The sequence below is a fragment of the Oryzias latipes genome, chromosome 23 (genome assembly GCF_002234675.1).
Source record: "Oryzias latipes chromosome 23, ASM223467v1".
Lineage (NCBI taxonomy): Eukaryota > Metazoa > Chordata > Actinopteri > Beloniformes > Adrianichthyidae > Oryzias > Oryzias latipes.
Window position 1 is genome coordinate 24,214,773 of NC_019881.2, and position 24,635 is coordinate 24,239,407.

At 47.3% G+C, this 24,635-nt stretch overlaps 3 protein-coding genes across 7 annotated transcripts in view; 2 read left to right on the plus strand and 1 right to left on the minus strand.

The window, feature by feature from the left end:
* The window catches only part of stab2 (stabilin 2), a 31,597-nt gene extending 14,928 nt beyond the window's left edge, over positions 1 to 16,669 (plus strand). For 2 of the 4 annotated variants that reach the window (XM_023952379.1, XM_023952382.1), the window contains 47 exons: positions 64 to 175; positions 250 to 430; positions 536 to 629; positions 697 to 855; positions 1,106 to 1,201; positions 1,278 to 1,370; positions 1,444 to 1,491; positions 1,567 to 1,700; positions 1,773 to 1,875; positions 2,181 to 2,258; positions 2,329 to 2,418; positions 2,488 to 2,595; positions 3,143 to 3,274; positions 3,356 to 3,484; positions 3,560 to 3,622; positions 4,611 to 4,712; positions 4,803 to 4,998; positions 5,068 to 5,163; positions 5,621 to 5,678; positions 5,755 to 5,828; positions 5,892 to 6,017; positions 6,300 to 6,373; positions 6,437 to 6,508; positions 6,583 to 6,702; positions 6,768 to 6,812; positions 6,885 to 6,971; positions 7,212 to 7,361; positions 8,064 to 8,192; positions 9,397 to 9,462; positions 10,450 to 10,626; positions 10,769 to 10,858; positions 10,929 to 11,075; positions 11,256 to 11,315; positions 11,393 to 11,516; positions 11,840 to 11,989; positions 12,055 to 12,159; positions 12,257 to 12,364; positions 12,721 to 12,914; positions 12,984 to 13,125; positions 13,409 to 13,542; positions 13,613 to 13,778; positions 14,175 to 14,281; positions 14,359 to 14,478; positions 14,552 to 14,698; positions 14,791 to 14,901; positions 14,974 to 15,108; positions 16,290 to 16,669. In XM_023952379.1, coding sequence (XP_023808147.1) covers positions 64 to 175; positions 250 to 430; positions 536 to 629; positions 697 to 855; positions 1,106 to 1,201; positions 1,278 to 1,370; positions 1,444 to 1,491; positions 1,567 to 1,700; positions 1,773 to 1,875; positions 2,181 to 2,258; positions 2,329 to 2,418; positions 2,488 to 2,595; positions 3,143 to 3,274; positions 3,356 to 3,484; positions 3,560 to 3,622; positions 4,611 to 4,712; positions 4,803 to 4,998; positions 5,068 to 5,163; positions 5,621 to 5,678; positions 5,755 to 5,828; positions 5,892 to 6,017; positions 6,300 to 6,373; positions 6,437 to 6,508; positions 6,583 to 6,702; positions 6,768 to 6,812; positions 6,885 to 6,971; positions 7,212 to 7,361; positions 8,064 to 8,192; positions 9,397 to 9,462; positions 10,450 to 10,626; positions 10,769 to 10,858; positions 10,929 to 11,075; positions 11,256 to 11,315; positions 11,393 to 11,516; positions 11,840 to 11,989; positions 12,055 to 12,159; positions 12,257 to 12,364; positions 12,721 to 12,914; positions 12,984 to 13,125; positions 13,409 to 13,542; positions 13,613 to 13,778; positions 14,175 to 14,281; positions 14,359 to 14,478; positions 14,552 to 14,698; positions 14,791 to 14,901; positions 14,974 to 15,108; positions 16,290 to 16,412 — 5,355 coding nt within the window. In that variant the 3' untranslated portion in view covers positions 16,413 to 16,669. The remainder of the gene's footprint in view (positions 1 to 63; positions 176 to 249; positions 431 to 535; positions 630 to 696; positions 856 to 1,105; positions 1,202 to 1,277; positions 1,371 to 1,443; positions 1,492 to 1,566; positions 1,701 to 1,772; positions 1,876 to 2,180; positions 2,259 to 2,328; positions 2,419 to 2,487; positions 2,596 to 3,142; positions 3,275 to 3,355; positions 3,485 to 3,559; positions 3,623 to 4,610; positions 4,713 to 4,802; positions 4,999 to 5,067; positions 5,164 to 5,620; positions 5,679 to 5,754; positions 5,829 to 5,891; positions 6,018 to 6,299; positions 6,374 to 6,436; positions 6,509 to 6,582; positions 6,703 to 6,767; positions 6,813 to 6,884; positions 6,972 to 7,211; positions 7,362 to 8,063; positions 8,193 to 9,396; positions 9,463 to 10,449; positions 10,627 to 10,768; positions 10,859 to 10,928; positions 11,076 to 11,255; positions 11,316 to 11,392; positions 11,517 to 11,839; positions 11,990 to 12,054; positions 12,160 to 12,256; positions 12,365 to 12,720; positions 12,915 to 12,983; positions 13,126 to 13,408; positions 13,543 to 13,612; positions 13,779 to 14,174; positions 14,282 to 14,358; positions 14,479 to 14,551; positions 14,699 to 14,790; positions 14,902 to 14,973; positions 15,109 to 16,289) is intronic. The other 2 variants (XM_023952380.1, XM_023952381.1) reach the window with 2 other exon arrangements.
* LOC101163726 (brain-specific serine protease 4-like) lies at positions 16,653 to 21,525 on the minus strand. Of its 2 annotated transcripts, XM_023952386.1 has the most exons (13): positions 21,303 to 21,525; positions 20,621 to 20,698; positions 20,310 to 20,493; positions 19,854 to 19,929; positions 19,313 to 19,502; positions 19,106 to 19,245; positions 18,636 to 18,786; positions 18,523 to 18,561; positions 18,233 to 18,455; positions 17,984 to 18,141; positions 17,811 to 17,909; positions 17,042 to 17,175; positions 16,653 to 16,934 (listed from the first exon to the last, which is right to left on the minus strand). In XM_023952386.1, exons 1-13 carry the CDS (start codon positions 21,355 to 21,357, stop codon positions 16,776 to 16,778), a joined length of 1,686 nt encoding a protein of 561 aa, XP_023808154.1. In that variant the 5' UTR covers positions 21,358 to 21,525; the 3' UTR covers positions 16,653 to 16,775. The 2 variants fall into 2 exon arrangements, with proteins under 2 accessions (XP_023808154.1, XP_023808155.1); XM_023952387.1 differs by lacking the exon at positions 16,653 to 16,934 and having other exon boundaries at positions 17,058 to 17,175; positions 18,066 to 18,141.
* Positions 21,525 to 24,635, plus strand: part of LOC101166705 (filamin-C) — a 152,812-nt gene continuing 149,701 nt past the window's right edge. Inside the window, exon 1 of the mRNA XM_023952378.1 lies at positions 21,525 to 21,615. The gene's annotated coding sequence lies outside the window, so the exon portion shown is untranslated. The remainder of the gene's footprint in view (positions 21,616 to 24,635) is intronic.

The following is a 24,635-nucleotide window of genomic DNA, read 5'->3' on the forward strand; positions in this document are numbered from 1 at the left end:
TTTCTGAGGGGAGGGGCTTGAAGGTAGCCCCAGTTATTGGCTTTGATGTGTTTTTCTTGTCAGTGCGTGGAGGGCATCGCAGGAAACGGGTCGTGTCTGTGTGAAACAAATTTCCGAGGCTCTCGCTGTCAGTATTGCTCTGCTCCCAACAAGTATGGTCTAGACTGTGACAGAAGTGAGTGGGAGGCCTGCCTCTTTATGTCCCAGGAAGTAATGAGAGAAACTCACCTATGTCTTACCTGTCCTCAGCCTGTCCTTGTATTCACGGGCAATGCGACAACCGTCCAAGCTCAGATGGACGATGTAAACTGGACTCCTGTGCTCCAGGTTACACTGGGCACTTCTGTGAGCGCAAGGCATCTGCCTGTGGCATCTACGAACACTTCTGCCATGCATACGCTGACTGCGACCTTAGTCAGGGCACGCCCAAGTGAGTTCACCCACTGAAGCGTCGTAGTCGTCCCACACCACAGATTCCTTCAGAATTCCTAATTCCAGACAGAATCAGAGCTCTGAGGTCTCTATCTCCTTGCAGATGTCTTTGCAAACCTGGTTTTCACGGTGACGGGATCACATGTGTGGAGATGGACCCGTGTGCCCCCCCCCTAAGAGGAGGCTGCAGCAGTAATGTAAGTCTTGGATCAATGACCCTCAGTGCTCCTGTTCTCAAAGGTTCGAGTTTTCTGCCCCCTGCAGGCCAAGTGTATAAAGACGGGCCCAGCTTCACACATTTGCAAGTGCCTGACCGGATGGATGGAGGATGGAGACGAGTGTCAGCCCGTTAACAACTGTAACGCTCCTGACAGAGGAGGCTGCCACCCCAACGCAACCTGCATCTTTGTGGGACCTGGACAGGTAAATGTGTGACTCTGCCCAGTTATACTGAGAATAAACTCCAGGAACTGCTGAACACACTGGCTTCCTCTTGGACTGCAGCAGCAGAAAATGAACCTCTGGTTCTTCTGTATACATTGTTCTGTAGTTTGGATCTGCATCTCCCAGATGTCCCAGATGTCTCCCAAACACTGAGGTCTTTGGGAATGGCAGAACCTGCCAATTAAAGCAGTCAGGGCTGTCAGGAGTTTTTTATTGTCTCTTTGCTCAGAGTGATTGCTCATGCAAGTCTGGCTTCAAAGGAGACGGTGAAACCTGCGAGCCTGTCAATCAGTGTGTGACTGCGGAGGGTGGCTGTCACTACCTGGTGGGTTCTGCACATTTGAAATATTAGGTGTGCACGAAAACCAGGACTTTGTACAACCTTTGTGTGAACATGTCAGGCCAGCTGCCGGCTACTGTCCTCGCAGTGGAGGTGTGTCTGCCATGACGAATATGTTGGAAACGGACAGGTGTGCTATGGCACTGTGGAACAGGTGAGAGTCCAATGTTCACCTTATGTTGTTTTCTTTTGGCTTCATTCTGACTGTCATGTTCTGAACATTACAGCAGCTGCTGGTTCTGCCCAGCGCCTCGGACTTCTCAACCTGGATAATTGTGAGTGCTGGAGGTGTCACCTGTGGTTGCTGTCTTTCTGTGCCACTTCTGATTCCCCTTTCTTTGTCCTGCCAGAAGTCCGGTCTTCCGTCCTTACTGTCGGATCAGAACTTCACCCTCTTTGTCCCGACAACCTCCGCCATCGCTGGCATGCCTGTGGAAGACAGGAGGTTTTGGAGCCTGAGGGAAAACCTACCAAGTCTCATCAGGTTTTAGTACATGAACCGAAAGCTCTGCATGTGGTGGTCTGGATCAGGTGTGACTTGCTCTTTTTTGAACAGGAACCACATGGTCTCTGGTACCTGCCTGCTGTCCTGTCTGGAAGATGTCTCCTCGGTGACCTCGCTGCTAAAAACAACACTTTCGGTTTCACAGAAAGATCAGGTAAATATTAGGATAAGACTGACACAAGAAACACGGATTACAGATGACATTATCAATCCCATAGTTTCTCTACATCTTTGTGGTCCCCCTAGTGTGGAAAATGATGGTCCACAGTCCCAGCCTCCTTTTCATTGGCTCCATGTTCACAGTAACCGGGGTCACATGACCATGTTGAGTTTAGAAGGTTTTAGGCGTGTTGGTCATGCAAACTGGAGAAAACTGGATTAGTGGAAAAACGGAGGAACTCAGAGAAAGTCTGTTTTGAGTTTGGCTGAAAAATCTCTCTGATAACTTTCGTGTTTCAGGTCACATTTGTGGGCGGAGCCACCATCATTACATCAGACATTGCTGCCACAAATGGGGTCATGCACCTCATTAATAAGGTCAAGAGCTGAGAAGATGCTGCTGCAGCGCCATCTGCTGGTGAACTGAATTTTCTTCTTGTGTTTGCAGGTTCTGGTTCCTGACAGGAAGAGAAGTGAAGGTTTGCTGGCCATGCTGGGGCTGAGGCCAGAGCTGTCACTCATCAAATCCTATCTCATGGTGGGAAAAGGCAAAGGTGCAAGCTGAAGAACATGTGGAGGACTTCCTGTTAACTTGGCATTTCTACAGGAATACAACCTGACGCAGGAGATCGAGCAGACCGGCGAGTTTACCGTCTTTGCTCCAACAGATGCTGCTATCCAGGCACACCTGAAAACCACGGGCTCAACGGCGCTGGTACAGACACATGAGAACCGCAGTGCCAACAGATCTGCGGTCATCTTGAGATTTTGAAGTTTAGGTCAAATCTCAGTCTAACTTGGAGACACTGGTGTTCATTTTTTTGGTGTCCTGCTGTAGAACAGAACCAGCAGTTCAGGTTAGGGTTAAGGTTGCATTCATCATTGTGGGTCTCTCCAGCTGCTGGACCAGCAGTCTGCCTCCTTCAGTCATCAGTGGTGCATTGTTCTGCATGTGGTTCCTGCAGTTTTTCTTGAAGGCCACTTCTTACCTGGACCTCTGTCAACAGAGGAAGGTGCTCCAAAGCTCCATGGTGCCGGAAGTGATCGCTAGTGTCTTTGTCTCTCAAAGATGTCAAGGTTAAATGATCATTCGGGTTCGATATCTTCACCTGCTATGAGCTTCAGATGCTGAAGATGAGGATGGAGGCTCATCTATAAAACTACAGGACCTGCAGATTCCTGTTGTGATTCTGGACGGTAGCCTTGTTCATTTGCCAGTCTGAGAGAACCGGGTCTCAGGTTTTTTGTGTCTTTGTTACCAGGACGTAAATACGACCCGTTACCACATGGTGGCATCGCAGCGCCTGCTGAGAACTGACCTTCAGCATGGAGGATACAAACAGACGCTGCTGGGATTTTCCTTCCAGCTCGGCATCTTCCCTAGAGATGGAAAAGTGTGGCTCTGAGAGTGAAACTCTGCCAGCGGATCACGTGACAGCAGGAAGGACGACCCATTCTGTGTGTTTGTCCCGCAGATTTTTGTGAACGACGCTCAGATAAACTCTTTCAACATTCTGAGTGGGAACGGCGTGATTCACACCCTTTCAGCTGTTCTGCCCATCAGTAGGAATCGCTGCGACAAACTCACCTACCAAAGAGTGCCGGTAAAGTCAGAGAACAGTGAACGCACCACACACTGTAAATGGCTGCTCCACCCACCATTGCTCTGCTTCTCCAAGGGCCTGTGTGTCCCCTGCCTGTTCCACCAGAACAAGATATGCCCGAACAACACCGTTCCAGAGGTCAGACTCTACTTCCTCAGATGCATGAAAGTGGAATCTTGAACACAGAGGCAGACGGCTTGGTCTAAACCAGGGCTGTCAGAGTCCAGGCCTCGAGGGGCGGCCTCCCCGCTGGTTTTCCAAAAACCAAACCTCATCTGCTGCTGAATACCTGGATCAGGTGTTTAGCCAATGAGGAGCTTCAATGGCAGGTTGGACACCGGCCCTCGAGGCCTGGATTCTGACACTTCTGGTCTAAACCATCTCCCAGTGCCGTCAATAGTCAGAAGAACAAGTCATCTTTGAGTTTGGTTTCAGTTTGAACTTTCCAACTTTTCCCAAGAAGCCTGAATGTTGAGGAGAGCAAATGTTAAATTCTTAGATGTTTAGTCCAGGGGAGAGGGACCCCCACCAAGGTTCTGGTTGCTTCTTCTGCAAGCCAGAGTTTTGTGATTTTATTTATTTATTTATTTATTTTAATTGAGGGTTATCATTTAATGAGAGCAAGACCAAAAGATTCAAGGCAGCGTTCAACTCACAGGGATGGGAAACTCCAGGCCTCGAAGGCCGTAATCCTGCATGTTTTCCTACAAACCCTTATTTAGCATCTTCTAATTGGCTGGACACACCTGAACCAGGTAATCGGTCATGAGTAGAGCTTGGATAACTGGAAATCATGCAGATACTGCCCATCCCTGCTTTAGAACCACAGGTACAAACCTGTGAAGTGGACATAAAACACAGGTGTGCATGTGAACCACCAATGTGCACCGCTCAGTGATGGAGCAGCCAGGAGCTGGATTGATCTTACTCAGGTCATTTTAAGACCTGAACAGTGTCTGTGTCTGTGTCTGACTCTTAGCATAAGGAACACCTTTGGTAGGTTAATAGAAACCGACTGCGACTCACTCAAGGGAGGATCTAAATGCAGAACTTCTCCTCTGACAGAAAATGGTTCTTTAAGCTTGCTTACGTTCCTGCATTCCCCCTTCACTTTTCTTTGGTGCAGAAATCCAAAGACTGGAGGAAGTGCGCACTTATAACATTCGACCAGAGCAGGCAGTTACGCCTGCGTACCGGCTGCAGAGCCACCTGTCTGCAAAAGAGCGTGGTATGTGGGCGCTGCTGCACCATCCACTTTGGAAAACAGGTTTTTGGGTAGAACCCATCTGCAGCCTCAGACTTTCTGCTGTGTTTCCAGGAGCAAAGGTGCTGTGCTGGTTTCTTTGGTGAGCACTGTGAGCCCTGTCCCGGTTCAGCCGGGAAACCCTGCTTCGGGAATGGGCTGTGCTTGGACGGGACCAACGGCACCGGAGTGTGTCGGTGCAACAGAGGCTTTAACGGGACAGCCTGTGAGACGTGTGAGGGGGGCAGATACGGGATTCACTGTGATCAAGGTGGGTGCAGCTTCTTCATGTCCACGTGCATCAAAGTGATCCGGTTTAACTGCCCTGTGTGCTCCGCAGAGTGTGAATGCAAGAACGGGCGCTGCTCCGAGGGACTGGGAGGAGATGGGACATGCCAGTGTGACGTTGGCTGGAGGGGGGTGCACTGTGATGAGAGTAGGGGGTCAAATCATGTTAACGTCTTCATCATGGGCTCCTCGTGTTTCTTCATTTACAGACTCTGATTCCTGTTCTTAGTCCAAGCTGTTAGAAAAAAGTCTGCAGAATTCTTAAAGTTCTTAAATTAAATCTGCAAAAAACCTCTTCCTCTGAGCGACAGAGGTTCTGTAGAATGTTGTGCGGCTGCAGCTGCAGTTCATCCTACTGAGGGAGGGAAAGAGTGTAGACCTGAACGAGGAAGTTTAGCTCAGATCAGGTCTCTTAAAAAGTTCAGACAGATGGACTGGATCAAATTCAGCCCAGAGTTTTCAAAGATGTCTGGCTGAAGGCAGGAAGTAGGATGAGGTGGGTTTTTGGTGGGGACGGAATCCAAGAGATCCTCAGGATAAAACAGGAAAAAAATCTTCTCTTGTCTCAAAAATTCTGACGATAACCTGAGTTTGTCTCGGTACAGAAATTGAATCTGGAGCAGAGGAATTTTGTGGCTTGGAAAAATGTCACAGCAGTGCAAAGTGGGTTCACACTCACAGATATAAAACTGCTTTCTCTTCTTCCTCCTCTTCATCTTCTGCATTGATTCTTTTACAGCTGTGTGACCCGAGCGTCTGGTCCTGAGTGTCTCTGTGCTGCTGGATTTGAAGGGAATGGGACATTTTGCAAATGTGAGAACGTCAGCAGGAATGACCTATACGAGTGAACACAGATAAAGATGATGATGTTTTCAGCCGTGGACCCCTGTCTAGTGGACTACGGCGGCTGCAGTCCATTTGCAGTCTGTAAAAGGACACGTCACGGGCGGAGAGACTGCATCTGCAGCAGAGGCTATGCAGGAGACGGACTCGTGTGTGTTGGTGGGTTGCACGTTTGTTCTATTGACAATGGCAGCAAAGTATTGGGGCAGAATTTTGGGCGTGGTACTTCCCATTCCCCTAGTCTCAATAGCAGCATCCCTTTCCGAGGCCCTGCCCAACACAATGAAACACATGATTTTGTCCAAGACCACCACACAGTTAAAGTTTAGATTTTAGATTGCCGAGAATCTGCAGGTCTGTGAGAAAAAGTATCTCTGCAGAAGAAAAGGAGAAATACCCGCTGTGAGGTGTTTGAGAAATGTGGGATGTTTTGTTTTTCAGAAATAAATCCGTGTCTGGAGGGGAACGGAGGGTGTCATTCTGATGCTCAGTGCATCCACGTGGGACCAAACCAGGTCAGACTCTGCTGTGTTAACCCAAAGGTTCTTATTTGGGCTGATTTTGAAGTTCTCTGACAGGCCTCCTGCGTTTGTCCTGGCGGTTTCTCTGGAGACGGTCGCTCCTGCAGCCGCATCAACTTGTGTGAAAAGGTGAGTCCTGCAGATGTGCTGAGCTCCGGTCTGATGAAGCGTAAATCAGTTTCACCTGCTGCTGATGCCTCCAGAGAAACGGCGGATGTCACGTTGATGCCACCTGCAACATGACAGCTCGGGGCTTCGTGACCTGCAAGTGCAAGAAGCTCTTTGTTGGAGACGGGCTGCGGTGCAAAGGCACGGTGAATCGGGTGAGCAGCTGAAATGGAAATGAACGGATGGAAGGATTGTAATACTAAGATCTGAATTTTGACAGGAGTTGAGGCTGAGGGGTCTTACCAGCTTCTACTTTGCCGTCAATGTGAGTGGAGGACAATCTTTCTTTCGTCTTTTGCTGGAGGAAGATCTATCCTGAAGTGACCTCTGCTTTCAGAGCATGGAGATTTCCCTGCGTGGGCGGGGCCCCTTTACTGTCTTTGCTCCCAAAACGCAAACCTTTGAATCCGACTCTTCCATCAAGGTGAGACAGGTAGTGGACCGTCAAGGTCTCTGGCAGTGCTCAGGAATGTGTAGGCTTTAGAACAGGACTACACGGGTTCTTGAGATCTACCCCTCCTCCCTGTTTTCCTGTTCTCTGCAAAAATTTTACTGTTGACTCAGGTGTTGGTCCAGGTAATCAGCAGCAAGGAGTGCAGGGAGATCTTGGAACCAGGCAGAGAGGTCGATCTTCAGGACAAAAGTTCTCATGTTTTCTCTGCAGATGAAGCTGTTGGCCAAACATAAGGAGGCTTTCAGGAACTTGCTGCGCAGTCACATCGTCATGTGTTGTACTCTTCTTCCCACCGACTTGAGTCTCATCTCCAATGTGACTTCTCTGTCTGGACTCGTCCTGAGCGTTGACTCCACCAAGGTGACTTATCCACCGCCCCCGGACCGTTTGGGTGTTTAAAGGCAGGTTTCCTGCTGCTAGGAGAAGGTAACTTAGGTAAAATGATGCTGGTTGGACCTGTAAGGTTAGCTTTAAGGCTGTAAAGCATTCTCCAGTTTTCTCTGATGGATTTTTTTCCACTGCAGATGGTGCTTACATCAGAGATTGGGGGCGGGTCAAACAAACATGGGGGCTGGCATAACAGCAACACTTCTGTGAAGGTTGAACTCATTGTTGGACATGTTGTTTCTTAGCGATAAAGAATTGCCACCAGCAGATGGGACGGTCGGGAGTCTTATCACAGCTTTGATGTCTCCTGGTTGACACTTTACAGACGTTTTCAGTTTGTGTTTGTCTTTGGAAAAAAAGCTAACAAGGTTTCTGGAGGACTGAAAAAAAAGAGAAAACTGCTGGAGCCATGCATGAAGGCTTTTTGAAGCTGAGGGTTTGTGTGAACAGATTCCTGCTCTTACTACCAGCTCAGTGGCTGCCCTAAGACTGGTAGGTTGTAGGTTCAAATGTCTGGTCAGGTCATACCAAAGACTTTAAAAAAGGGACACTGGGGGAGGGGGGGGGGGGTTGTTGAACCACCGAATAGTTCCCAATCGTGGCTGTGACTGCAGAGAAATGCCAAGAATACATTTTGTTCACCCTTATGTTTGACGTGGATCTCTAACTTTACAGGGATCGATCTTCATCAATGAGGCCAATGTGACGGACAGCGACGACGTGAGCGTTAATGGGATCATACACGAAATCGACAGGATTCTGTTTCCCCCAAACATGGATAAAGACAGCTTTCTTCTCGGCCCGGTAAGTATCGGATCTGAATGCAGTTTTCACAGCAGCAGAGTGGAACAACCTTGTCCTCTGGGGTGACCTGATCAGCAGGATGGAGGATTTCTGTGGTAGCCGTCCATCACTCTGTTGGCCGGGTTCTAGCATTTTCTCCAGGCTATTTTCAAATATCTTTTTTTTTCAAAGATTTGTTAAACAACAGATCAGAAGTAACTTTTGTTTTTCCACAGATTATTCATTCTAGATTAGTCTGTTTCATGTTATTTTCGTGACCATTTTGAGTTTGTCTTTTAACAACAACTGTGGAAAACTGTCCACAGCTGTGTACACTGCCACCACCTTCAGCTAACTTTAATTGAGACGATGTCTGGATTAGAGTTCAGCTGTAACTAGTTCAAACACTTTTAGGCTGAACAGTAAAATCCAGCATTCAATTAGTTAAAAAAAGATCCAGTGTGGGTCCTTAGGGAAGACCCTTTGCGTTGTGGTCTACCTGGGTCTTGCTGTGTCTTAAAATACACGTGCGTGTCAGAAATAGCGACTCGTCGCATTTCGGGCAGACACTCTGCAGAATTACAGGTTACTCCCATAGGGCGTGTCAGTCAATTAACTCACCTGCTCAGCGTACTATTTAAGTCAGGTGTACAATTGTTCATTCCTTTTACCTTCAGCGCTCATTCTTTGCCCCTCCCTCCTCCCCGGCTTCCACCTTTGGGCTCCGTTACGGGGGTTTTGTTACCCGAAAGTGTAAGGAAAAAAGAATTATCTCAAGGAATTGAACAGAGCCTTATGCCAAAACAAAGTTGTGAATCAAGTTGTGAATGCCAACCGAAAGATGTTGTGAAATAAATATTCTTCTGCAAGAGTTGTCTGACTGAAAGGGCATATAAACTCTCTGCCACTCCACCTGTTTGAATCAGTGAAAGCTGTTTCTCCGTGCCGACGCATAACATGATAATAGGTGAACAACAACTTTTAGGCTGGTCTCGAAAAAATAAAGTTGTAGTTTTCCTCAGAGAAAGAGGAAAATATCTGGCTGATTGGCTTTTGTTTGGTTTCATCTGCAAACCAAAAACACATTAATGTCTTTGTTTTTCAGTTGGTAATTTGTTTCCTGAATAACAACAGGCTGAAAGAAAAGAGCTTTCATTAGAAAGAGCCCAAACCTCCTGTGAATGTTCTTAAACCATCCAAATGAATTGATGATATTTGACTACAGGACCCAGCAGAACTGAACCTGACAGACGTGACACGGGGATATAAAACCTTCTTCAAACTACTTCAGGTAAATTTGTATCAACATCCCTCATCAATGTGTTTTATGTATTATGGTACAGTATGTTCATCAATAACTTTAACTAATTTATAATTGAACATATTATCTGAGATTGTTGATGCTCATGGAGAGAGAAACAGGTCTATGCTTTGTAAAAAGATGTTTGTCTTCATCTTTACATGTCGGGATTATTTTAGGAATTTTCCTTTGGTAATGATGAATCACAGAGATGCCATTTTGACCAGAGTCATATCTATATCCTCACAATCAGCTGAATTAATGTGTTAACTATTTATATCAGCTGACTTTCATTGCCATCAGGGGGTTGGCATCTTTTTTTTCCATTGTTGTTTTTTTAAGTACAGTAGATTATTAAAGTAAACCGTTTGACTGTGCTGTGTTATTTCAGTTTTTTTTTTGTGTAACTGCATCTCTGTTCAGTCTCTCTTTACCTTTGTTCAAAGACCTGCTCTGATGAAAATGGTCTTTTTGGTGTTTCTAAAATGTTCTTGTAGAATTTTTCCGATGATGGAGGATAGGATGAAATTTTCCTTTCTGAGTATTTCTTTATTCAAATTTGAAGAAGCCTGTAGCAGTAATTTAAAAGCTACAATGGGCGGCCCACAGTCTCCATGCTCCGCCTCATTGTGATGCGTCTTCTTGCAGACAAATGGATCCATGAACGTCTTTGTTTTCCTCGTTTCCTCTTTTTTTTAACATGCAGGACAGTAGTTAACATCTGTTGCTTTATGCTTGCTGGGGGTTGTCAGGTCTGTATTCTCCACAGATAACAATATTTTGTGATATTTTTTCCGTCATAGAACATTTCTAAGCTTGAACTGCAGACCTGTGTGTACAGCGGTCTGTTGTTGTCAAAAGATCTCAGAGATCACTGAGAAGACGAGGTCGGAAGACTGAAGGAAGAGGGCTGCGATGAAGATCATATGGTTACCTGGAGACGGTCCAGCCTGTAAATATTTCTGTGTGGTTTTTCAGGACACCGGTGTGCTGGAGCTGGTCAATGACGGCGTCAATCATCCAGTCACTGTTTTCATGCCCTCTGATGCAACCATGGCATCTCTGCCACAGGAACAAAAGGACTTCCTGTTCCACCAGCAGAACCGGAAACAGCTGCTGGAGTATCTGAAGTTCCACATTCTGCCAAATCAGAAGGTGAATTTACCTTTTCAACCGATCTAAAGGGGAAAAGTTTAAAGATAGTTTTGACGATTGTAAAAACAGAGACGGATGAGAGCATCAATGAAAACAGAGGAGGCAATGTCTGATTCATCACAACCTTGTTTATGGCACTCAGCTTTACGCAGAAGACCTCATTTACCTGGACTCAGGGCGGACCCTGCAGGGCTCGGCCCTTTCCTTCTCCTGTGGGGGGGCACAAAGTATTGTAAGTGAAGCAAAAGCAGAAGAAAGTCTGTGAGAGAACGCTCTAAGTCTGTCTTCAATTCAACAATCAGGGAGAAATCTTCATCAATGATCAGTCCTGCCGGATACTGCAGAGGCACCTCATCTTCAAAGGTGGGATTGCTTACGGGATTGATTGTCTGCTGACTCCGCCCAGCCAAGGAGGGCGCTGCGATGTACAAACCACCTTTGATCTTCAGGTGAACCCAACTATATAAGGGAAAATCCAGACTGAACAGAGCAAAACTGGGCCAAGAAAGGACCTCCTCAGAAGGACTTTTGGACCATTTTCCATCTGTCAGTCTGTGATCAGACAGTTGGTATAAAATGTGTTCATAATGGCATTTATGCTGCTCCTTTTCCTGCTTTCTTCTTGAAAGATGGGCTGTGGGATGTGCACATCCTCTTTGAGTCGCTGTCCTCGAGGATCGAAGCAGAAGGTCAACGTCAAGCCAAGAAACCCTAAAATCAGGAAGCCACCATCTGAGTGACGTGTTCATCTCTTTTCCTTCATCAGGAGCTTCAGAAATGTGACCTTCCAAACTTTCATGTCAGCAAGAACTCCGGCTGCAGGTCTGTCTGCACCGTCAACTTCTGGCAGCCCAAGTGTTGTCCAGGATACTATGGACGGGACTGTCTGGGTGGGAGCATGACCCCTTCTAACTCTTACCTCCACAATTCTTTGATAAACGTAAAAGGAGATAAGTGTTAAGAAAATCTTTTTGGAGAACAACATCCTTTTCAACTGGAGTTTACTCTCTGAAATTCAAGTGACTTAATCAAAAGTCCACTTTCTGCTGCCCAATCACCTGCTTTTGGCATGTTGTTGAGTGGGCGGAGCAAACCCCAATCAGTTTGCCTGTCTCACTGTTTGTCCTTATGTCCTGCACCCTTCACCTGCCTACTTGAGTGACATCACTGACATTCATATGAACAGGAGATGTCCTCTCTGTCCTCTGTCCAGTCTGTCCTGGAGGTATCCACTCTCCATGCAGCAACCGTGGGAAATGTGACGATGGTCACCTGGGTAACGGTACCTGCACCTGCCAGGCTGGGTTTGGAGGTACAGCCTGTAACCAGTGCAAACCTGGTTTCTATGGCCCCACATGTAAAGGTGAGGAGCAGGCTTCAGATGGGAGGAGCTTGTGCTTGTCTTCATGTCAACTCTATGTGTTCCAGCCTGTAAATGCTCCGCTCACGGGTCATGTGACGAAGGAGTGCATGGCTCAGGTCTGTGTTTCTGTGAGCGCGGGTGGACCGGAGAGCAATGTGACGAGCAGCAAAGTGAGAAACGTTGAAACATTGATGTGACCTTCACTGTGATGCAGTGATGCTTGTCCAGCATTGGGGGAGGAGCCTCACCGTATGTGTGTCTTTGCAGCTGAAGTGTTTGAGTGCTCACCCGCCTGCTCTCCAAAAGCCATCTGCAAGGACAATAATACCTGTGTGTGTCGCTCTTTTCACCAAGGGGATGGATTTACCTGCACAGGTACAACCCCGCCTTGTTCTCACCTTTAGGAAACCTGCAAGCGTTAAATGAACGTGTACTGCAGTGAGAGAAACCTTTCCTAAATTATATTGGTTTGAAGAGAAATAAAAAATAAAACGGCAAAAGTTCAATCTCTGAGGCAGTACATTAAAAGGAAAAGAGTGGATCTCCCACCAGCTGTTGTCAAAACACAGGTGCCGACTGGATCCGTCCATGCTCATCAGACGCTTGAGTAGATCCAAGCTTTTGAGATCAGTTCTGACCAGTTTTCACTTAGAACCTGAACCTTTCAATAAAACCCTCAGTGATTCCACAAATGGGAAGCTTTACCGTGTTTAACCTCTGTGTTTCTGCAGTGATGGACGTCTGTAGCATCTGGAATGGGGGCTGTGCCAAAGAAGCCACGTGTTCTCAGGAGGGGGAGAATGTGAACTGCACTTGTCTGGATGGTCACTCTGGAGATGGTTTCACCTGCGTGCCGGTGGATCCCTGTTCTTTTGGGGACAACGGTGGCTGCCACGAGCATGCCACCTGCATCATGACGGCTCCGGTGAGCACGTCCCAGTTACCATAACACCTCAGACGTGTCCCACGTGCTAAAGGTTGTGTGTGACAACAGGGAAAAAAGAAGTGCGCCTGTAAGGACAACTACCTTGGAGATGGCGTGAGCTGCGAACTCATGCAGATTCCCGTTAGCCGCTGTCTCCAGGACAATGGGGGGTGCCACTCAGATGCCAGATGTTCTGATCTCCACTTTGAAGGTCAGCGTGAAACCTGACAGCACTCTGTGGCATGGCTTTACCATCATCATGTTTTTTTTCAAATCTGGTCTTATTGTTGCTTTTGTGGCGTGAATTCTACATGCCAGCACTTTGACATCTACTTTTTCCCAACGGCATGAGCTTTTTCTGCAGGTTTGGAGTTTGGAGCAGCAGATGGACCTCTCTCAGCTGTTCCTTCATTTGTTCAGTAGAGATGGTCACGTTTCTCTTTACTGCTCCTTACTGTCTTCAGGCTTTAACGCCATGTTGTTCCTGTGTGCAGATAAACTGTTTGGTGTGTTTCATGTCCGCTCCAAAGCCGGTCAGTATAAACTGACCTATGCTGCAGCTCAGCAGGTTTGCATCATAGAGGGAGGGTCCTTGGCCACGCTCTCCCAGCTTCACCATGCTCAGCAGGTCAGTGAAGACAGAACGGCCAGGGAAGCAGCCACTGATGACGTGCCCTCTAATTACTGTTTTTGTCAAGGGGGGCTTGAACATGTGTGCTGCTGGCTGGTTGGACCAAGCGCGAGTTGCATACCCCACTACCTACTCTAACCCCAAATGTGGCTTTGGACATGTGGGTATTGTGGACTACGGGTTCCGCAAAAACCTGAGCGAGACCTGGGACGGCTTCTGTTACCGGATGAAGGGTGAGAGGGTCGGGTTGGCCTTGAGTTTGGGGTAGGTGGGGACACCAACCCTTAGCACACAACTTCAGGGATAATCCTCTCAAATACAAGGTGTGTGAGTCTCGGTCCAGAGAATTCAACTGGACTCTGTAGAAAAGGGATCTGGGTTCCACCCTGTCAATGGACTTTTTTAATGGGTAGTCAGTAGAACACAACATCATTTGGAAATGTAACGCAGTTTCAGTCTGACATTTATGAAGGTCATTCCCCATTTATCCAAGCAGGATCCCAGAATGGCATCATACCTTTTCATAATCAGAGATTTGATGTTTACTAGAACTGAACCTGGAAGAAAAAGACGAGAGTCAAATTCCCCAAGGGTAGGACTTGGACTTTAGTTCTAAAACTGTGTTTCAGATGTGGAATGTCAGTGTAAACCTGGTTATATCGGAGACGGTTTTGGCTGTGCTGGTAACCTGATGCAGGTCCTTAAGTCCACGCCCAGCTTTTCTAACTTCCTCACAGTAAGTGACAGTTTTCCAGCAAATTTAGGATCCGCTTTCGGTCACATGATCCTAATCTGGTCTTTCCTCCAACCAAGCAAATCCTAAATTACTCCCAGACGTCCAAGTCCGGCCGCCAGTTTGTCAAACGCCTCGGTGACCCTGCAGTTCAGTCCACCCTGTTTGTACCTGACAACAGTGGCCTCCCCAGTAACCAGGTGAGTCATGCTGCAGGTAAGTCAGGGCCGTTATGATCTCACCTGAGCTGCTCTCATCTGTGCATGTCTGCAGACTCTCTCACAGCGTGACATCGAGTTCCACCTCTCGGAGGGTCAGGCGCTTCCCATCAGCCAACTGAAGAATGGCACTCGCATCAGAACGCGAGTGGGTGGTCTTACCGTTCTGGGCGTGGCAGACCTACTTGATCCGTCCTCCCTGGTCAGAATCAGGGCTTGTATGGCTTCTCAGTGTCACTCAAAAAACGTTCTACGAAAGTTCTCCAAAAGTTGGTCTTTTTTTCATATTCACAGGCGTCACGTTACGTTAACGAGCACTTTATCATTGATTCCAACATCCAAGCTTCTAACGGTTTGATTCATGTTCTACTGGGACCTTTGAAAGCTCCACCCCCTAATCAAGAGGTTTGTGATGTCAGCGATAACCCTTCATTCTGGAGTTCTCACTGCTGAACTGCGGCTCTCATGTTGATTCAGCAGATGCATGTGGCACACCAGGCGGGGGTGGGTGTGGGGGCAGTCCTTCTGGCCCTTCTGATGGTTGGAGTGGCATTTGTTGCCTATCACTTCTACAGGCAGAGGAGCAAACCTTTTCAGTTCCACTACTTCAAGGTGAGCTAGCAGGTTTCTGTCTGTGGGTCTGTGTTTACAGAAACTCTGGAATTCTGTCCAAAGTCAGTCTGAATGACAAACCCCGGCCAGAGGGTTCAGTGGTCTGCATGTAGGACTGGTGCATGAGAAACCAGGGTTTGATTCCCAGGAGGTGCAATGAGCTTCATCCAATCCTTTGGCCACAAGGGGGGCCAAGTCTTCCTGTGTCGGTCCCCAGCCAGGGTAAAATACAGGGTTGTGTCAGAAGAGGAATCGGGTGTAAAAATTTCTGCCAAACCAGCTGTGACTCAGTGGAAGCTGATCCACTGTGGCGACACCTGAAGGCAGATGCCAAACAGTGAAGAACAACGAGATACTTTAACAAGGCTTCTACTTGTCCATGAAACATGGAAGCAGGAATGGGCCACACAAATCTTTTCAACGTTAGTGGGATTGTAAGGAATTTATTTCCATCAAAGCGATAAAAGTGAGCGTTTTAAGATCCACGAGAGCATCAGTCCACTCTGGTCGATAAACAAGCTTCATTCTAGGTCACGACCTCTAGAGGCTGAGAGCGACTGAGGTTTGTGAAGGTTTTCTCAGTCAGACTGCATCTGAACAAATTCCATGACATGATGGAGACAACTGACAAAACCATGACCTGCTGGAACATCCATCTATCCATCCATTGATGCTGTAACATCCGTCCGTCTGTCCTGTAACTAGTCAATGCTGACTAAATATCATTTTGTTGATCTTGAGAATAGATTTACCTAATTTGCTTTTAGCAGGAACTTTTATCCTAAGAGAACGTAAAATTTCTCACAGGGAAAGCCAGTCATTTTGCCCAAAGGCATCAACATATGTGAAACCTGGGATTAGAACCATTTAGTCAACATGCACACATTTATCCCTTGTGGTATCCCAGACACTTTGACATTGGGTGTTGGGTCATCTAGACCCACTAGACAGTGCTCTGAACCTTTTTTCTTCAATGATTTGTGATCTTCACTGGTGTCCATGGATTACATGAAATCTTTCCACCTTTATCCACCTTTGTCATGGTAGGGAGAACACCTCAATGGAAGGGGGGGGGGGGGTCATCTAATATAGCACAAGGGTTAAATGGAATTTCTGGAAATGACTACATTCCTTCTGAAGGTCAGATGATCCGGTCACTGCTGACTGTTTCGGTCCAATAGGAAGAAGATGGAGATGCATCTGCAACCGCTACCAGCAGCCGCAGCATCTGCAACCCGGTTTATGAAGACCAACCGTCTGAGCTGCACGACGAGGGTCCGATCAGTTCAGGGCTTCTATTGTGACCATGGTCTGCTTGACACTCCTCCCCCAAATAAAAGCCTGAGAGTTGAAGCAAAAGTTAAAATAAACTGATTACAGGAGCAATGTGCACCAGGTGAGGGAGGGAAGGGCCCCAGCAGCCGCTGCAGGAGGACCGAGCCCTCTGAACCAGATCCAACCTTCTCCTTTTGTCAGATGTGAGTCCAGGATCAGTTCAGCTACACTGATGAAATTCATTGAACAAATGTCAATAAAGACTTCCGGACTGTTTCAAACTTTATTTCAATTCTGCGCTTCTACTTGTCTGTGAAACATGAAAGCGGGAAGTGGGCCGCTCAAAACAGACCAAAAGAGGAAAACATGGAGCTTCTAATGAGCTTGAAAGCTCAGACGTCAATCACATCACTGATCCATGAAAGGAAGTCTGCCACACGGGTGAAAATGGCAGGTTTGTTAGCGCTGCACCTCCAACTGCCCCACGTAACCACACCAAACAGGAAGTAGGAATCGTGTTTCCGACAGAAGAGAGGAGCTCCAGCATCTCCCTGCAGAGAACAGAACATCTGAGGATCCACCAACAGAGGAAAATTTCTGAAACCCAGGAAAGGGGAGCATGTTCTCCTGTTCCTTCCAAAACCTGAAAGGTTCCCACCATGCAGGAAGCCGATCCCACTGGGTGAGAGCAGATGTGGTAGTCAGTAATGAGATCGCCCCATTTCTGGATGCAGGTGGACTCGTTGACCAGGGTCAACTCGGCGTGGTGCAGCCGGTCCGGATTTAAGGCCTCTGCAGAAACAAAGCGGGAGGGAGGCGTGTCAGTCTTAATGTCTAATGGGCGGGGGGCTGCAGACCAGGTGGTAGGTGTCCTGTTGATTTTAAACATCTGTTCTCCGCCTGAATCAGATGCACATCCTTTAAAAAGCTGCAAGAGGGTTAATGAAAGACCGGCTAGACGGCACGCCTTAATGGCGGGCGCTTAAGTCAATCATTCTTCACAGTTGATTCACCCTCAAATGTTAGTTTCTGCAGCGTTTAGACTTTATGGCAGATCTAATCTGGATCTGGTTTGGGAGGTGTGAAAGCTTCTCTGAACTCTGGTCTTCTTGGAAGTAAAGCTCTCTCCTTGCAGATGAACTCTGATGCAGTTGACTGTAGTTTGCCTGCAGGTGGATTTTCCACAGACCAAAGGGAAGAAATGTAGCACAAATATGAAAAGGCGGTAACGCCGAGAAGGTATGAAAATGTCTGCCGAGTAAATATGATGCAGCGAAGAGAGGCCTGCAGCTTCCTTCCACTTGTAAGAAGTTCTTCATTAGTTCCTCAGTAGGAATATTGCAGTGTTGCACCCAGGGGTGTGGTTGGAACACCTGTATCTCAGGTTAGCACAGATCATCTCCAGCAGCTCCGCCTCTTCTGCATACCTGATGTCTGGACTTTCCCCCAGCCAGCAACGACACAGGTCCAGCTGTCATCCAGCTCCTCGTCCTCCTCAGGGATGCAAACTGGAGACACGTGTGGACCTAAAACAGAACCAGGAGGCGGGAATCGCAGATCTAATTCAGAACCCATCAGTAGGATTGGATCTTTTTTGTACCAAATCTGGCTGATGCACTGAGGCGCAGCAGAGACAGATCAGAATGTGGCGGGAAGCCGGCATCGTTAACGGGGCTAAAGACCTCGTCCACTAGAACAGTCTGAACTGACGTTAACTTCAGGTCATGGACCCCCAGAACCACCACGTCCTCTTTAGCACTGGAGAAAAACAGAAGTCAGCACCAACCCCTCTCCAAAAAAACCAAAAAGGTCCTGTGTGTGTGTGTGTGGGGGGGGGGGGGGGGGTCACCTGACACTGCAGTGTTTGGCTGTAAGCACCCAACGCTGATGGATCAGAACACCGCTGCAGAAGTGCTTCCTGTTTGACTGCAGGCTGACCATCCAGGGCCAGGAGAAGGGGCAGGACTCTGTAACATTGTCCACCCACACCGCCCCCCTCCTGGACACAGAGATGCTGGCCAAGCTTGGAGCCCGCTCACAGCTAGAGGGCTGCAGTTTCCCACACGCCGTCTCTGAAAGGCAGATTATGGAAACGTGGAGGACACCAGCAACACACCTGACCTCTGCTGGGAAACACACCTGCTCCTGTGAGGTCCACCTGGGCCTCCTTCACCTCGTCTGCAGGAGAAGAGAAGCTGTGAAAAGCAGGACTCATCTGATCTGATCCAAGTACAAACACCCACACAACTGACTTATGATGTCAGACATCCACAGGATGTGCTGCTGCAGTTTGGAGTAGACTCCAGGCTTTCTGGCTCGACCACAACCGACCCCCCAGCTCACCACGCCTGCCAGCTTATGTCGGGTCCCAGTGAAGCAGGACAGCGGGCCTCCAGAGTCTCCCTAAATGTCCAGACAGAGTTCATGTCAGCACCAGAACCATCTCCTCTGCAGTCATGATGAGGGGCTTCACCCCATTGGAGGGGGGGGGGGGGGGTTAATTCCCAGAGTAGAAACTTTCAGAATTGTGCAGGAGAAAGAACCACCATCCTGAAGGAGAGTCTGGACAGGAAATGGAGAATGAAGGACAGGTGGTGGGGGTGGGAGATATGACCCCCCACCACCAAAAAAAACCAAGACGTTTGACAAAATGAAGAATTCAAAGCCTGCTGGATAGAAACAGAAAACATTGCGAGAACCTGAGGAACCTTAGTGCCCACACCTGGCAGGCATCCAGGCCTCCTTCGTCTTTGCCGGCGCAGAACATGGACGGCATGATCCTGCCTTTGTAGTACTCATTGCAGACATCGAAGGCCAGAATGCTGACGTTCACCTCCTGCAGGCGGTTGACTCGGGGACCGTCTGAAAGAAGAGCGTTTTTTCAAAGAGGACTCATGAGGTCCTATTCCTGGGATGAAGGAGTCCTCACTCTCTTGGGTGGAGCCCCAGCCGGTGATGGTGCACTTCATGTGCTCGGGCAGCGGGGTCATCCAGAGGTCAATGGGCCGAACAAACTCGTTGAATACCAGCGGGCGCTCGAGCTTCAGCAGAGCCAGGTCGCACTCTTTAGTGCGAGTGTTGTACTGGTGATGAGTGACGATCTTCGAGACCTGGACCCGCTGAAAAGTGCAGAGTTTCAGGGAAGAGAAGAGAAACTGGCCAGTATGAGCATCCATCCAACATCCATCCATTTATGCTCCATGAAGCATCCAACAGCATGAACAGAGGTTTAGCAGGTAAAACCCCACCTTTCAAGAAAAAAACTATTCTCACTGTAATCTAATCTAAGTTTTAACCAGTTTTGAAATTCATGACCAAACTGCACTGAACTGACAACTGAAACAAGAATTTCACTTATATAAAAACAGAAATTCTAATATATTAGATTTTTATTTCAATAATACCACTTCCTGCCAAGCTTGCGCTGAAGATCTGGTTCTACTGGGACTTGGGTTCTGGCCTGGACTCACCTGCTCCTCTGTCTCCTGGGGCTTGTCCAGGTCATGTTTCCCTGCCAGAACGGTCCACAGAGATTCAGTGTTGAACCTGTGGACACAAGAGTTCCAGCAGGAATTTTCCGTGGTTCTGATGGACTCATGAGCATCTGCTTTTTAGGGTGCAGACTCTGGACAGAACCAGAACGGTAGCTGCAGGTGCAGACCACAGACTCTGACCCCCTGGTGGCAGGAATGAAATCTGATCACGGAGGAAGCTGTGTTGTCTCTAAAACGGCATCAGAAAAGCTAAATCTATGGATCCACGCTCCACCTCCAGAACAAACATTTACTGTTACCATGGAAACGGCCAGTCTAAGCATGGTCTGCATAGCCTTAATTTAGGGCCCATGGGGTTACCATGGTGACCAGGATGCCAGTTTGAAAATGAACCTGCCCTGTAGTCCACCCCCAAACGCTAATCCACCTGACCTGCTGAAGCAGTGAGCAGCAGATACCACCCACTCTGGAGCAATGATGGCCCCCCCACAGGTTGGCATTGTGGAAAACTGGAGCGAGACCTGCCAGGGCCACGAGTGAGCCCAGGCCTCCTGCCCCCCAATGATCCTGGTCTCCATTTCTAGCTCCGGAGGGAAGGCCCGGACCCCCGCCAGCTCTGAGCAGCAAACAGACAAAACAGGAAGTTCAGCTTCCAAGTTAGAGATGGACCACCTCAGAGGAGGTGCAGGGAAAATATCTGGTCCGCTCAGCTTTAGGGACAAGAAGCTTCATCTGAAACTCACCACTGAAGCCAAAGCGTCCAGAGAACGGTTCCTGCAGGCTTTCAGTCCTCTGGTTCTGGGTCCAGTTCCAGCTTCCGCCTGAGAACAAATAGTCCAGATCAGCCCTCTGAAGATCCAAAACAGTTTAAAGTACGGGTCTGGACCACCCCCTCACAGCTTCTCCCCACGTCTGCTCCCACTGTCCAAAAACCACGTTTCAAGGTTCAACTGTTCTGTTCCTCAATGAGGTCCATGATCCTGTTCTGGACTGGACCCTCGCAGAAACCACCCATGGACCCGACCCACCCTTTCCTGCAGCAGACAAAACGCATCGTGATGTTTTACCAAAGACGCAGAACAAGAGAATAATGGAAGAAAAGGACCCATGGGTGGACTTTGGGGTGCCTTGCCCGCCCAAATATAAATGTGATCCTTTTTGTAATTCCAAGACCAATAAACGAGAAAAAACCCTCAGAGGAGCAGAGCGAAGAATCCTGGTCCTGTCTGACAGGTCTTCATGGACCATCTTCATCAGAAACCATCCTGGTCCTGTAAGCATTTGACTTAAAGATCCAGGGAAGAGCAAAAGGACGGGTTTCAAAGGTTCCGGTCCATAAACAGCTCTATGTTGTTCTACTCCCGAACCCTGCTCATGTTTATGGCTTCACTTAATGAAGACAACACTTTACAGCTCTGATCTCACCTGTCCGAACTGAGAGCAGAACTCCCACCAGGAGCCCAAGCGCACGCGGCGGCATGTCTGCGGCTTCAACGCGGAGCTGCTGCGTCCGGAGTCTTCCGAGGTGATGCACCAGATTGCACACACCTGTCCGTCCAAACACATGCGTTCGCTGGAGGGGGTGTGGCCTCAAACACACCTGCCCGCTCTGATCTAATGGCAGACTTTAGTGCTATTGAGCACTGAATGGAGGAGAGCCACCTCACGCGGTCTGTGACGTTTTTGTAGCTTATGTTTTCGCTCCAGAAGGTACACACGCACTGAGCGCGCGCCAAAGGTAATGTAGTTCCTCTTTGAGCTGCACGAAATACTGAAGCTTGTGCTTTTATACCGAATTAGAACCAAACTTGAATTTAGCTATTGAATCAGTTTAGTGGGCAGGGCCATCTTCTGGCGTCAGAATGTAACTGCACGCTCTGCAGCCAGGTGAGCGTGACCACTGATGGGTAATTCATAGCTGCTGAGGGAAGGAGCGGACCCCCCCCCCCCCCCCTTTCTCTGCGATGAAAGTATTTATGGCAACAAAATGATCCAGTTTGTTAATAAAACAAAAACAGAAATAAAACACTAGGCAGGAAGGACAAGGAGATGTTAGTCCTCTTCATCCGGGAAAACACACTGACCGAGGTTTCTTAGTGAATCACAAAAATAATGTGTAGCCCCCCCCCACACACACACACACACACACACACACATGAACACGAACCTTCAGGGAGGAGACTGGACGACTGTTGGAGAAAGAAGAGGAGGACGGCAAAGTCAGGAATGAAGACATTGGAGCAGAACTTTGACTGAAGGAGAAATAGAGAGTTGATGGACAGAAGGAGGAGGATCTCTTGTGTGATCAGGAGAAAAGATGGAAGGAGAACACGGCTGATGGAGTGGAAGCAGCTTCAAGATGTTTGATCCGTCATTCAGATCTGCGGTGTCAAATGAGCCGCTCCTGAGTTTTTAGTGCTCTTGCATTCTCAGCTTTACAGGAACTGAGTGAACGCGGCTGAAATCCCTTTCCAGTTTTCAAAATAAGTTTAAAACACTGAGAAGTCAAATAAATGATTGAAGGACAAAATACAAAATATTTTGCCATAATCCAGTCCTGGGGCCTGTTTCAGAAAGGAGGTTTAGTGTAAACTCTGAGTATGTTAACCCTGAAATCAGGGAAACCCTGGGTTTTCTGTTTCAGAATGGGAGGTTTGTTAAACCAGAGAAAGCAGAGTAAGTCAAACCCGTTTCTGAAAGAGAGGTAACTTCTACTCGGAGTCAGTGTCCATGGTTACTTATGCTGTGAACCTAACCTGGTCGGGAGCAGGTTTTATTCTCTAAACTCAAGGTTTCTGCCGGTCCCCTCCCCTTTTTAAAGACGAAGCGGTATTTTTCACTTTAACCTTCATTGCCCACATTTCCGTCACACAGAGACAAGTGACAAGAATGGCTTGTCCTTTTCTGGAGGACCCAATAGACGAGGAGGCTGCATTAATTCATAGAGAATTACATTTACGTCGTGCGAGGATTTTGAGAAGACTCGATTTCTTTTTCACTTTTAACTGCTGCCATGTTCTTTTAATTCCTGCAGGATTGCATCTACGTGAAAATGAAATCAGGGACATTGGATTAGATTAATGTAACAATTATTTTATGGAAACACAATTTGCTAGCACTGCTTACTTTCTTAATCCCGTATAAACCTATACCACTTGATCAATACAAGGGTAGTGTTGCAGTGTGTGTGTGCTGAGCGGGGTGCGATCCACGAGAGACAAGGGGAGGGGCGAGTGCAGGTGCAGATGGGGGGGGGGGGGGGTGAGCACGGAGCGGAGGTGTGTGCGTTGTAATTATTGTGTGTTCGGAGGACGGAGCACTTCGTTAAATAAAGAGAAGGTGTCATTCCCAGAATAACTGTTTTGGAGTCATTCTTAATCCGCTCTGGAGGTTGAGGGTTTCAAACGGGAAGTGAACCCCGAAGGAGAATTCCCTTCAGCCCTGAAGGAAATCTCCCCTGCGCTTCTGACCACGGTCGGAAAGACGAGAGAAAAGAAAGGAGAAGTCTTCGCGCAGCGAAAGGTTCAACAGTAGACAAAAGGTCACTTTTAAAAACACAATTGAATGTATTAATATTAAACTGACCAAGAGGGGAAGGTTAACAAAAAAGTCCTCTAAACATTACCGACGTTAAATGCATTTCCCCCCAGATTGGTTCTGAACACTATGCAGCATTTCATGCATTTACACCAGGAAAAACACTTCAAAAGTAAACCTAAATATCACCATTTTTTATTTCACACCTTACACTATTTAAAAAGTTATTACAGTCAATATTTTATAACAATGATTTAAATGCAAACTTGCGCATTAACTGGAGCAGCTATGTTTTCCACGCTCACTGTCTCTGTTTTGCAGATGCAGCGGTGTTGCTTTTCTTCTGGAATATTTGCTCATATTCACTGTAACTCTGCAGCAGCACGTCAAGTTCAGCTGGAGAAAAATACGCAGACCTCTTTTTTTCACGGTTGCCATGGTGACTCGTGATATCTGCGCTCCATTGATAATGGCTTCTTATAGTCGCGGTGCGCACGCTAAACTCTGAATCAGTCCACTCAGAGTTGATTGACCTAACTCTGATCAGCTTCTCTGAAACAGAAAACTCAGAGTTGTTAATCTCTGGATTGACCAACTCAGAGTTCAAGTTTAACCTCAGAGTTGGTCGAACCTCCTTTCTGAAACAGGCCCCAGGAGCTCCTTCATTTCTCTTCAGGACTATGCTTGGTACAATGACTGACATTTCCAGGCACTTTTACTGTAGAAAATTTGAGTTATTCATGTTTGAAATCCCAAATATTTTACATTTTCACAAAGTCCAATCGCAATCGGTAAAATCCTAAACTACTGTGTCTCAAACATCTCATCTTTGACAGAAAAAGACGCTCAGCACTTGCGAAAATGTAAAATATTGGAGATTTCAAACATGAATACTGAACTATAGTGTGTCAAACATTGCATCTCTGTCATAAGATGCTATGTTGTGACAAATATCAAACAGCATTGACATTTAGATCAAGTTTACACTTTATACGTCATTATAAAGTTTTGTACTGAATATAACAAAATCCAACATCATAACATGTCCACATGTGAACATTTAAATTACATTTACCATTTACATAAATGAATGGGCTATATGGTTGGGAGTGTGTTTATAAACACTCAATTTTATCAAAGCCTTTTTTTTAAAAACATTTTATTTGATAAGAATAGTGTGTATTTTTTGTCAATGATTCATTTGACTTTTCACTGTTGTAA

What these genes read in the sequence shown, in the direction of transcription:
- LOC101163726 (XM_023952386.1), bottom strand. Translation starts at nt 21,357, where the DNA reads ATGCCGCCGCGTGCGCTTGGGCTCCTGGTGGGAGTTCTGCTCTCAGTT. An exon ending in GCCAAACACTGCAGTGTCAG is followed by an intron (nt 18,142 to 18,232) that starts GTGACCCCCCCC and finishes GTTTTTCTCCAG; the next exon opens with TGCTAAAGAGGACGTGGTGG. An exon ending in GGGGAAAGTCCAGACATCAG is followed by an intron (nt 17,176 to 17,810) that starts GTATGCAGAAGA and finishes TTGTTTCTGCAG; the next exon opens with AGGCCTTAAATCCGGACCGG.